Source organism: Cryptomeria japonica, chromosome 4, assembly GCF_030272615.1.
Source record: "Cryptomeria japonica chromosome 4, Sugi_1.0, whole genome shotgun sequence".
Classification (NCBI taxonomy): Eukaryota; Viridiplantae; Streptophyta; class Pinopsida; order Cupressales; family Cupressaceae; genus Cryptomeria; species Cryptomeria japonica.
This window is the reverse complement of record NC_081408.1, coordinates 75,563,085-75,575,554: the sequence shown is the minus strand read 5'-3', so window position 1 is coordinate 75,575,554 and position 12,470 is coordinate 75,563,085. Positions and strand designations below refer to the sequence as shown.

At 32.7% G+C, this 12,470-nt stretch overlaps 1 protein-coding gene across 1 annotated transcript; it reads right to left on the bottom strand.

Annotated features, from left to right (window-relative positions):
• Nucleotides 1-7,758: 7,758 nt before the first annotated feature.
• Nucleotides 7,759-11,911, bottom strand: LOC131034391 (protein DETOXIFICATION 29-like). The gene is made up of 8 exons (XM_059218639.1): nt 11,568-11,911; nt 9,567-10,108; nt 9,022-9,108; nt 8,873-8,929; nt 8,474-8,712; nt 8,269-8,387; nt 8,092-8,178; nt 7,759-7,954 (listed from the first exon to the last, which is right to left on the bottom strand). Exons 1-8 carry the CDS (start codon nt 11,847-11,849, stop codon nt 7,907-7,909), a joined length of 1,461 nt encoding a protein of 486 aa, XP_059074622.1. The 5' UTR covers nt 11,850-11,911; the 3' UTR covers nt 7,759-7,906.
• Between the last annotated feature and the right edge of the window lie 559 nt (nt 11,912-12,470).

Sequence of the window (12,470 nt, the reverse complement as noted above, 5' to 3'; positions counted from 1 at the left end):
TGTGATAAGATTTAAAGTAAGTTGTAGATTTATATGGTACTCTTCAGATTGTTAATATTTTAAAGAAATCTTTACAAACTTCCAAGCATATACAATTGGTATGTGTAAAACAAAACTATACAACATTTTCTTGCATACTTGCAACTTTTGTGAAATGATGAGTGTTAGAATATGATATTGGCATGTACCAAAGAATAATAGAAGTGATTTTTCAAATATGGTAGAAAAAATAAGGGACACTTATTGCATGCAATAAATTATCTCTTAAAATATTTTGTGTAAGTTTTATGCTGTCATATTGAAGGTTCTATTATCTTGATAGATAAAAAAATGTAATTCCTAAAAATAGCATACACACCTATTTTGATCATTGAGTTATTTTAGTTCATCATACTCAACATGGCAACTTTATAGGACCCTTTGTGTAATACATAAAGAAAATATCTTGTTAACATGTTTGGCCACTAGGCTTTTTGGCTAGATTAGCAATTAGGGAAGCCTTAACTCTACATTAAGACATGTTAAACTATATTAAAATTTATGTGATCTTGAGGTTTAGTCACTAGGTCTCTTTGTGTGTCGTCACTTTAATGAATACCACATGCCCTTAGTGGGTCCACATAGGTTAATTATTACAATTATCATAAAACTCAACTTGTTAGATCAATGGTTATAGTAAAGCTTTAATTCAAAACATTAAATAACCAAAAATTTGGTTTATAAAGACTCAAAATAGATGGTTTCTAGAGGCCATCAAATTAAATTCCTTAAATATTGATCAACTTTAATCCTCCTTAATAAATATAGATCTACACTATGTTTGTGTTTCCTCTATCAATTTTGATTGCATAGTTATCAAGTCCAACCATTCAATACTATAACTCACTTTTCTTATACATATCTATTTTCCCCTTTTCCAAAATTATATGCTTAAAAAGCAGTTGGCGAAAAGGAGACACCATCGAGCTACTAACATTGTTATTAGGAGGTTTTTGGACAAAAGGCACTTAGCAAACTTAATGTATAGTGGATGTATAGTTGTTGAAGAAAGAAATAGGTGGCTAGGATTTGTGCATGTAGTTAGGTTTAATTATGCATTTTTCTTTTATGAATATTGGGGAGGATGACTCTATTGTGGTATTTTTCTATATACGAATATAAAATTGTACCCAAAATGGTAAAATTGTATACTAATACATAATAGTTTTATATATTAATACCTAAATATAGTCATATTCCCCTTTGTATATATCTATATAAACATGTGTATGTACATGCCTTCATCCAACATTGTTGCATCTTCAACGACCCATTATATCATTTTTTCTCCCCTCCTAATTTTTATAAAGTTCTCTTAATTTTAATTTTTTATTTTTTTCTCCTCTACCTTCTTTTCCATTTTTATTTATTTATTTATTATTTTCCTATTTACTATTTGTAGATATTAATATATTAATTATTTATATCTAGATAATATAATAATATTATGCATTATATTATAAGATAATACTATTCTATTTGATTATATATAAATATTATAATAGTATGTATAATAATATATATTAGAATGATATCTTATTATTAAAAATTTCATAGAGATTAGAAAATTTAATTCCTTATTTGATATATTTAATTATTAACATTAAAAATGATATCTTTCCTTTAACTCTTCTATTTCATCCTCATGATGGTTCACAAGTGTGGCCCAAATTATTTTGATTAATAAAAGAAGGATAGGACCATAGCATCACATAACCATAGAGTGACAACAAGAGCACATGAGGGATCCACAACCAACAAAATAAGTCCCCACTAAAACACAACAAAAACCCAGTAAGCTGACCTAAAAGACAACAACTTTAAACTAGAAAATTAGCAAAATAAAGAGATATAGATACCCACAAAAGACAAAGAACCACCACCTAGTATATACACAAAGAGATCGTATATTACATGGGGGCACCTTTTTCTTACTAATCCCAACACAAACTTAACAATTTATTAAAAAATGACACTTTTTTTTCTCAAACTAATCCTTGAGCCAGAGGTGACCATTCCAGAATTAGGGGTAGCATTAACTAGAGATGTCGTAGGGCTAAAACTTGTAGCCAGAGACTTCATGCATTTTCTTTTCATTTCCCTTTTATTTAACATCTCAACTTGGATATTTCTGTACGAAAGGCTAAAATCCTCAATTTTCTTATAAGGGACTCCTACATTTTCTTCACCTCTTCTTGCTCAATTTTGGTCCCATCCATTTTTTATATTGACATCCATATCATCAATCTTCCCACCCACCTTATCCCACTACTCGATGAGGCCAACAAGGTCATTGGCAACTTTCCACACACCATCCTTGTCTAAATCATCCACCCAAGTGTTAGCCTTGGCTTCTACCTCTGCTACCGCTTCCACTCGATTAATTTTTTCTAATAGCCACATTCATCTACCCAAATAGCCACTTTAATATGTCATCTTGTCTTTTTACATCATCATGGAGGTCCTTCATAATTTTATTAAGGACCAAAGTAGAACTCAAAGACTTGGTACTAGGAAAGGGTGAGGGTTTATGGGGGAAAGGCTAGGGTAAATATTAGCATTTGCAATATTGGTAGGGGACCAATCCAAGCCCATGGTTTCCAAAGATTTTGACTCATCCAAGGAAAGAGAATCAGAGCCCAAGTCCTCAACAATGTACACATTCTTGTGCATCACAAGCTTGGTATCCACATCTTGTTCTATTTTGGTGGTAGCACAGGCCTTAAACTTGGCCATATGTGTAGGTTTTTTTTCTAGTGGGCATTTTCAAACCTGAATGCAACACATCCCCTAAATTTGAGGAAGTGACAACAATATCAACATATAAACATGGGTCATATGTGGACCCAATTTCAATAGAGGGGATCCCACTAGAAGGGGTTAATGATAATTTTAAATCATATAACCTATTAATGATGCCCTAATGGAGATGGCATTTACCCTTAACAATAGCTTTAGAGATAAACTGAGATAAAGAGGGAAAAACCCATAAGGGAAAATTCAGTCTTACTTTGTGGCGAAGATGATTCAACATGGGGAAAATCAACAGATGGAACCTCCTTTCCCTTTTGTCCTAGGTGATGTACTCCATGAACAAAATGGTCACCTCCTTCTACATACCAAGAAGATCTTCCTTGTTATAACAACTTAGGAATCTAGAAAGCCCTTCCCTATGTTCAAAGAAATGATCAAAATCCTCCTTACAACTCCCCTTGGGAATTTTAGGAAAGCAAACTCCATCAAGGGCCAACCTAGTCACTTTCACAATGGTCTGCATAGAAACCACAAAGGCAACACTATCAGTCTTAAGATAACCATTATCCCAATCCTAAGAAAAGGTCGTCGAGAGATTAGGATCATGCCTAGTCATTCCCTCCACATAGGAATCTAAATTGCCTTGAATCAAGTTACTCCAACACTCCACATTGTTCTTTAAATTAGAGAATTTTTTAGGTTTGATATGGTTCAAACCACCACCGATATCTAAAAAGACTAAAGCCAGAATGAGAAAGCAATAGGTTTGATACATATAGTGGTAGGTGGTAGACAAAAAAATTAAGTATCGTCACCTCATCTATAAAAGAAAGGAAAAGACAAGAATGGAAAGAACAAAAAAGGAAATCTTGGGATTATATATTATTAATAGGTAAGTCATCCAAAATCATGGCACAATACATCATTATACATTATCATTTATAATAAAATAATAGTACATGTATTCACAAAGCTAAGGTGGGTGGATATAAATTTACATGCTAATATTTCAAACAATATTAGAGTTAAAAAAAATGATAACATAAATAGTCACTAAAAAATGGGAAATGATAGAAAGAAAATAAGAAAAGGGAAGATAGCGGGATGAATATAGGTCAAGATGGTAGATCCCAATAAGCTTGATTATTGATTTGAAATCAAAAATGACACTTAAACTTAGAACTTACAAAGACATCACACCTAATGTAAATGAAATCTACAAATAAGCTCTAAGGTTTTAAAAATCATGTAGGTTAAACCTCAACAAGTCTCTTTATAGGTGCCACTAAGAGTTTAGGACAATTATGCCAAGACAATGTTGGCTATATGAAAGAATTGATTGTGTTGCAATGATGTCTTGTCATTGATGTCAACACTAGCTATTATGACTGGGTACCGAAAGGCAGATTTTGGTTACCGATAGAAGAACTAGTGTTACTGGCACAAGGGACTATCAATTGGATACTACTGACATGTTTGGATCAATATAATATGTTTGGTTTAATATGTTGCATGTTTTTGAGTATGTTTTGGTCAGTTGGTATTGACTTGATGATTGGATGCTATCATACACTCTAGTAAGCCTATAATGGTAAGGGTTTATGGCTTTACTAATAGAGCTTTTACTAAGAATCTTTGATAGGATGCATAAGTAGTGTTGGTGTGGCCTCTAGATAGAATTCAAGATGCAAAAGGTGATCTTTATTCGTTACTCGACTGATTGGAGACATTGCTTTGGCATGGTGAATTTATTTGGGTCTTGGCTATGGAATGGTATCATGTAACATGTTCTCTACACGTTACTAGGATGATTTATGGATTCGTTAATGTTGTTTTTCTCTAAAGCCAACATCGTATATCATTGTAATGTGGATGTATGTAATGATCTTATTGTAAAATCTTTTAGGTGGCCGACCTAATTGGTTTAAGCCTTATGGTTTGTATAAATTGATGTAAGATCTCATTGTAGATTGTGGTGGTCATGGTCATGGAATGAAATATCATATGCGAAGGAGATTTGGTCGATCATAGCTGATCAAATTGGGTTAATGTAAGAGGTCAAAGGCCTTCGATATTGAGCTTAATTAGGACTGTAATCAGGCATAGTAGATGCTATCACTGGAAGTTCATTCTTCTAGATTCTTGTCCAATTATATTGAGGTGGTTATAACCTCTTTGTAGTCATTTTGACTCATTTGTAATGAGCAGTATGCTCTAGGCAGTGTGCCTTCCTGCATGTGTAGACCCCTTATTGTATCACATTATTTCTGCAGAAGAATTATCTAATTGTGGGTAGGCTTCCCACCTTGGTTTTTCCCTTTACCAGGTTTTCCACATACAAATCATGGTGTTATGTGGTATGGTTACATTATGTTAATTCTTTGTTTCACTCTTAAGTTTTATTTCATCTCAGTGTATGTTTATGCTATTCCAATATCCAATGTTTATGTGCTCCGGTTAAAGGTTATAAACTGGTTTATTTAATATAATCTATTGACAATTGATTCACCCCCCCGCCCCCCTCTAAGTTGTCCATCGGTTATTTTAAAAGACAATGATCCATAAACGATGTCAAGCAAAGCTATTGCTCCCCACAATTCACATCCTCACTTAAAGATGATCTATGAAGCATTAAAGAATTATCAAAATGTTGTGAGTGTCTTGTAGAGAGAGATCTTAATCTCTATACATGTGACCCACATATTAACTAGCCTTTGCTAAAGGGGTGCCTATTTGTTATGAAATCACAACATATGATCTCACCATGTCCTTGAACAATAAATTAGTTATCCTTAAAATTTGACCCTTGCCAATAATACTATATATATTAGTAGGAGAGAGTATGCCTATGGTGACATAAGGATTAAATTGAGCCAATAATCTATATCATGGATGATGCAATAAGTATCACCCCACATAATCTACAAATATCCTCTAAGTCTGCACTACAATCTTAGCAATACTATTAATTACTTCCCTTTGGGAAGAAATGACAATTCAATTAGAAATAGGGATCAAGGATGGAGTGATAGTAGGTGTTGTATCCCCAAAAGAGGACCTAAAAGTTAGAGGTCCTGAATCCACATGATGGTAGAGAGCCCTATTAGAAACCCTACCACCCCTTATCCTAAATAAGGTAGTAAACCATAATAGTTTAGGTTGATGACTAAATGAGCCTCAATATGCAATTGTTGCATAAAATATAATAGCATTTGCTCATTATTTGGGTTTAACAACCATGTCTAGCATGTCATCAGGGTTATAGACCATCCTAGGGTATACACATCTAGTGACTTGATATGCTCTAACCTGAGATCTTCCACCATACTGTGAAAACATAATGTTTTAATAATTTATTTTGAAACATGATATGACATTAAGCTCAAAGTAACATCACTAGTGACCTCATGTTGCATCTAGACAAGAATGGTAGCTAAATTATCTCTAGAATATTCTTGGACACCCCTTAATGTACATCTAATGTTATGTAAAATACCTAAAATACTCTGAAAATCAGCCCTATATACCTTTATAACTAAAGGTTTAGCTAAATTAGATATCTATCTATAAATATCTACATCTATATGCATCGAAAGACCAAATGCCATATCAACTTGAGTTGTGCACAAAAATAAGTTAAATCTTATTTAAATTTATTCGACATTCCTAGTGTGAATATATAATGTTAGATATTTAGTATGTAAACTATTGTGCATACATGAACTTATAGGCAACTTTTATTGAAAGGAAAAATAGAGCACAAGGCTGAACACTATCCTAAATACTAAGATCTTTTGGAAAATCAACTCAATATATATATATCACTTAAAAAATGCATATTAATATTGATTAGTTCTTTACTATTGCAAATTAAAATAAATGAGCACAATTTGTTCAACTAAATTTATAAATTTACACATGTAAGAATGTATGCATTTTAAAGAATCTAACACAAGAGGGATACTTCTATATATCAATTTAACACATGCACAAAATAGTGAATACATTCAATACATACATTTACAATGGTATAGTTTATGGAATTAAAAGTCAAGGTTTAGGATTCAAAGAGAATTGGTAGTTCATAAATAATCTTTATTAAGACAAACTTAAATTAAATAGATATATACAAAGGTTTTCATTGATATTTTTAATGCTAAATATCAAATTTCTACTCAATATATCTTATAACAATAGATAGGTGATGCTTGTTAGGCCATTACTACAGGTGAGTTCTATAAAAAGGTTAAACGGTGGAACATATAAGACAAAATTGGGATGCAATAAAAAAATATGGACTCCTTGAATTTTCAATACTACATTATCATTCATCATATATAACAACTTTATAAAGTAATTTAACTTTCCTCTTGAACATGTGAGATGATTATAAATAATTAAGTCACACATTGAAATCGGGCATGATTACAACTCTAATTAAAATATGTTTCCACTTCTAACAATGCATTCTTTCTATAGATTTGTGATATGATATTGAAAGGGAATATTCAAATCTTTCATATGATTATTGATGTATTGTTCGGGATCATCCATTATAAACAGAGGTATACTACTTAATACCATACACTTTTCACATCATTGTAATTGCACTTTGACATCTTAAATCTAGTTGAATTTTTTTTTTCTATTATTGCATGAGATTATTTGTATCTAGTTGATGTTAGTTATATCCATACATGTATTCATTGATTAGAGATTGTGTATTCTTATGCATCCTTTGCATAAGAGAATAGGGAAAATAATTTACTCACGATTCAAACTCATAAAAGAGATCTTCTCCTCACGTGAGAATAAAGAATGCATTTAGCATTTCATATTTCAAATAAAATCTAGACCATGACTATTCAAAGTAAAAGCCAATATGACAATTAACATCATAGGTGTAAGTAAATCACTAATAGAGAATAAAATGAAAGTAGACTTTTGGATAGGCATTATCTTCAATGTGGAATTATCAGAATCCATGTCCATAATAATTTTCCATTCCATTGTTATCACAAACTCCCAATCTCAAAGACCATGTGATTAGCACAAAAGCCACTTCAAATTTGGAAACCAAGAGTTGAGATCTTTATAGTTTCAACTTGAATCTTTATGCTCTCCCTACCCACTCTTTAATATTTTGTATTGCTTGAGAAGCCTACATCAACATGTAATCATATTAATTTAGTTTTTTTCAATTTAATATATAAATATGTTACAAATCTCGTGCTTGTGTTGAAAAATTTAAATAGAAAAAAGTTGATGTTTAAAATTTTATGATATAAAAATACTTACTTCTCGGTTCCATTTAGTCCTAAATGTAATAAAACATAGAACAATTGTCTGCAGGGTAGTTCCACAAATCATACCAATCCAAATTCCCTACACATTCAAAAGTATATCTTGTAAAAACACATTTAAGTAAAACAGAAATACTATAGCATATTTGTTTATGATATAAAACAATGATACCTTCACTCCCATATCAAAATAGTATCCCAACAAGCAACCAAGGGGAACTCCAAAAATATAGTAAGATGCTAAATTAATGTACGCCACTAGAGCCTGCCAACCTGCTCCTACTGCCACACCTATAAAAATCATTTTAAAATTAGTCATTGTTAATTATTTATTTGAGAAATAATATACTATAGGTAATGATGGAAGTCTCACTAACCTCCAAAAATAGGTTGTACACTATTTAAAAGCATGGTAAAAGCTAGTAGAGTTGCAAGGTTTGAAACAACTTTCATCACTTCTTCACTACTTGTAAATGCAACTGCAAATTCATTCCTTGTAATGAATATCACAGCCATTAGAATGAACCCTATTATCAACATTGTTGTAAGAACAGTAACTACTGCAAATTTTGCAGCTCTTGGATGCCCAGCTCCCAATTCATTTGAAACTCTTACACTGAAAAACAATACAGAAATATTTCTTATAATATATTATTTCGCAACGTATAACACCAAAAAATAATCCAAAAAACTTCCTTAACATGTTTTTCTTTTGTAGTGCATAATATGGATAAATTTGTCTCAAACATATGTAAAAAAGAAACAAGAAAGTATACCTGATGGCAACATTGAATCCCAAAGATATCATCATCTCCCATCCAATTAGATTCATACTACATTACGAATGAAATTTTCTTAATTAAAATAAAGCAAATGAAAAATATAAGTAATAAATATTTGATGAATATAATAGATTTATACATACCATATAGAAATGGCATCTATTGCAACTTTTGCATTTTTAATGTAGCCTGACAAAAGTACCAAAAGACTGAAATACCAACACTCCAAACTGTTGTAGATAACAAACAAATGTCAAAAATTAATCACAAATTCAATCTGGAAAACAATTCAACTTTTATCAAATAATACACAAATAGTCCCTATCACAAGAACAATAACAGTAAGAAAGGAGGGGAAGCCCTAAGTCAAGACAGTAGGTCCCTATCACTCTAAGTATTGATTTGAAAAGAACAATAATAGAAATAGACGAGGGCAAGATCTAGGTGAAGACAGTGGGTCCCTATCACACAGAGTATTGATTTGAAAAGAACAATAACAGAAAGAAAGGAGGGGAAGGTCTAGGTCAAGATGTTAGGTCCCCATCATCCTGAGTATTGATTTGAATTTTGACAGACTGGATGCCCTTTACCTAACTGCTTAACTGAAGAGAGCTCGTAGTTCAGATATATGCTTATCCAAATTACTGTAATATACTATATAAAGATAGAGATGCCACATCTAACTTACCACAACATCACACCAGATGCGAATGAAAGGCGCACAAAAGCTCCAAGGTTGCGGAAAGCTGCCCAGGTGAAACCTCCCCAGGCCTCTTTGCAGGTGCCACTGAGAATGTAGGCCATCTGTGCCAAAACAACGATCCACCAGGAGATATCCAGCATTACCGCCGCTCCCCACAGTCCACATCCCCACTTAAAGATAAGCAACCAGCTAAAGAGCACGTGCAAGACCAATGCTCCGCCAGCAATCACCGCCATTACCAACACCTTACTCTGCGCCTGCAAAAACTTTGCCAGCGGAAAAACCATGGCAGTAGCGAATAACTGCGGCAGCATCCACACTGCCAATTTCCCTGCCTCTTCTGCAATCTCTTCTTCTTCACCGATGAGCTTCAGAATCTGCGCCGACCACACATAAATGGTGCTCATAAGGCAGGCGGTGACCAGTAATATTACCATAGAGCGTTGCATATAAACTCCCAGCATCCTAAGCTGTTTGGCTCCGAACGCCTGCCCGCACAGAGTCTCCAACGCGCTTCCCATTCCCAGCTGAAACCGTAGCAACATTCAAAAATTTTATGGTTAGAAAGTAGAACAGTAAGCTGAAATAATAAGAAACAAAATTTTATAAAATCTATTAATTTTTTATAATTCATGATAATTGTCGTTATTGTTTTTGGTTTTAATTGTGTGATTTTTTGTATCAATGTTTCGAGTTGCATTCTGTGATCTATCATGAAGATAAAAGAATGCTCAGAAGTAGAAAGATAGATTGTTGCATATCAATAATGACTATAAAACAATAAAAGAAAAAAAAAACTAGAAGAAAAAGATACCTAAGACAAAAACAAGACCAAATATATAATAGCAAGGAAACACAATAAATGGAAGCAAAGGTAATGAAGTAGAAAATAAAATAAAATGCCACTTAGTAGGAAAACCAAGAAATAGCAAAAGAAAACAAAATAGATAGGTTGGAAAAAAAAAATACATAAGAATATAAAGATAGACCAACAAAATTCTAATCTTTTAGATTAAAATAATAATAAAATTCAATTTGGAACAGCGTAGACGAAATAATAAGAATAGTAATCATTTTCTTTATTGTGCTAAAACCAAAGTTATCTGGAAACGGGGGTACTTGGATATGCTAGAGACTGGTACCGGTACTGGTATGCCTAAGTTTCAAAAATAGGAGACGAGACACCAATTTAAAGTTTAACGTTAAATTTAAAACTGAACAAAAATTGAAATTAAAATTGTTTATAATATTAAATCTAAGTGGCCTGTGCATGGGGAACCTTCTCGAGACATTTCGATACTGAAGAGGGATACGCGTCTCAGAGGGTAGGAAACGGGTCTCCCCGTAACGTAGGCTAAAACAGAATAATGAACTGAAATATTAAGTGTTAGAAAGGAGAACAATGGGCTGAAATAATAAGTGTTGGAAAAGAGAACAGTAAGCTGAAACAATAAGAACAAAATTCAAATCTATTGTACTGAAACAAAACAGTGAGTTGAAATAATAAGTGTTCAAAAGTAGAACAATAAGCTGAAATAATAATGAAATCTAAATCTCTTTTTAGAAAGAAGAATGGTAAGCTGAAATAATGAGAACAAAATTCAAATCTTTTAGATAAAAATAATAGCAACATTCAAATCTTTTATTAGCATACATAGTTTCAGGAATCAACTTTGTGAATTTTTTTAGCTCGACATCTTGGATCACACTTCATGATCCATCACCAGGAGAAAGAAGAACAAGAGAAACAATAAACATCCATCATGGATCATGGAGTGTTCTCTTTTTCCTGATGATGGATCATAAGTTTTCATCCGAAACGTCGAACAAAAATATTCATTCTATTGATTCCTGAAGCTATGTATGCTAACACTGTAAACTGTAGAATTGTTCAAAAGAAAAAGAGAAAACAGAAAATCAAATCTTCTATTGTTTGAAAGCAGAACAGTTAATATATATATATACACATTCAAGGTTATGTACTACCATGATGCCATATGAGAGGCCAGATATTACAGAGTTTGCAATGGAAAACGCGGCTAATTCGATATCGCCGACATGACCGACGAATGTCTGTGTGATGGCTGCGAGCGAGTATTGACAGAGGGAGGTGAAAATAGCAGGGCCTGCCAGGTACCATAGTTTCTTTGATTCTTTCCAGCTTGCTTGGAGCAGGCCTCTCCATCCGTCAATGGGGGGAAGATCCCCTGCAAACACTTCACCGCCATTGTTATGGATGAAAGACACCTTAAGACTCTCCTCGTCCATGGATGCTTGAACCGAAGCGCCAAATTACAATGGAACACGCTTCGTATTAACAAGAAAAGCAGTAAAAACGTGAAAACATGTCGAATCTGAACTCTGTATAAAAAAATACAGATAACTCCTATTTATCTAGAGTGGTCAAAGCATGTGGAAGATTAGCTGAATGCATGCGGAAGATAAGATGGTTAGTTAAATATGCCTATCATCTACACGTCTACGTGAATGCATGTGGAAACAAAATGGAAAACAAGAATGTTACATGTTTTTAATTAGTTTTTTTTTATGTTAGGTGTCAAATCATAAAATAGATGATATAAAATAAGGGAGATCAAGTAGATATAACCGTCTATTTGTTTTGAATTGTCGTGCTTATTAATGTTGTTGGTTATCTGTTGGTCTTATAAGCTATTTGATCTTATGAACATTTTTAAAAACATTTATTAATTCATTATAGTTTAATTATGTCTATTTGTTTTGAACTTTTGTGCTTATTAATGTTGTTGGTTCTCTATTTGTCATATAAGGCATTTGACCTTATAGACATTTCTATAAACATTCATTCATTCATTGTAGTGGTCAATTTATGAGTGCACCACATGTATTTTTGGAGTTATATGTTTTCTT

Excerpts from the sequence above, each read along its gene's own strand:
- LOC131034391 (XM_059218639.1), bottom strand. The coding sequence starts at position 11,849 with ATGGACGAGGAGAGTCTTAAGGTGTCTTTCATCCATAACAATGGCGGT. Across the intron at positions 9,109-9,566 it reads GCATCTGGTGTGATGTTGTG|TTTGGAGTGTTGGTATTTCA; the intron begins GTAAGTTAGATG and ends TATCTACAACAG. Across the intron at positions 8,388-8,473 it reads TGTACAACCTATTTTTGGAG|GTGTGGCAGTAGGAGCAGGT; the intron begins GTTAGTGAGACT and ends TGATTTTTATAG.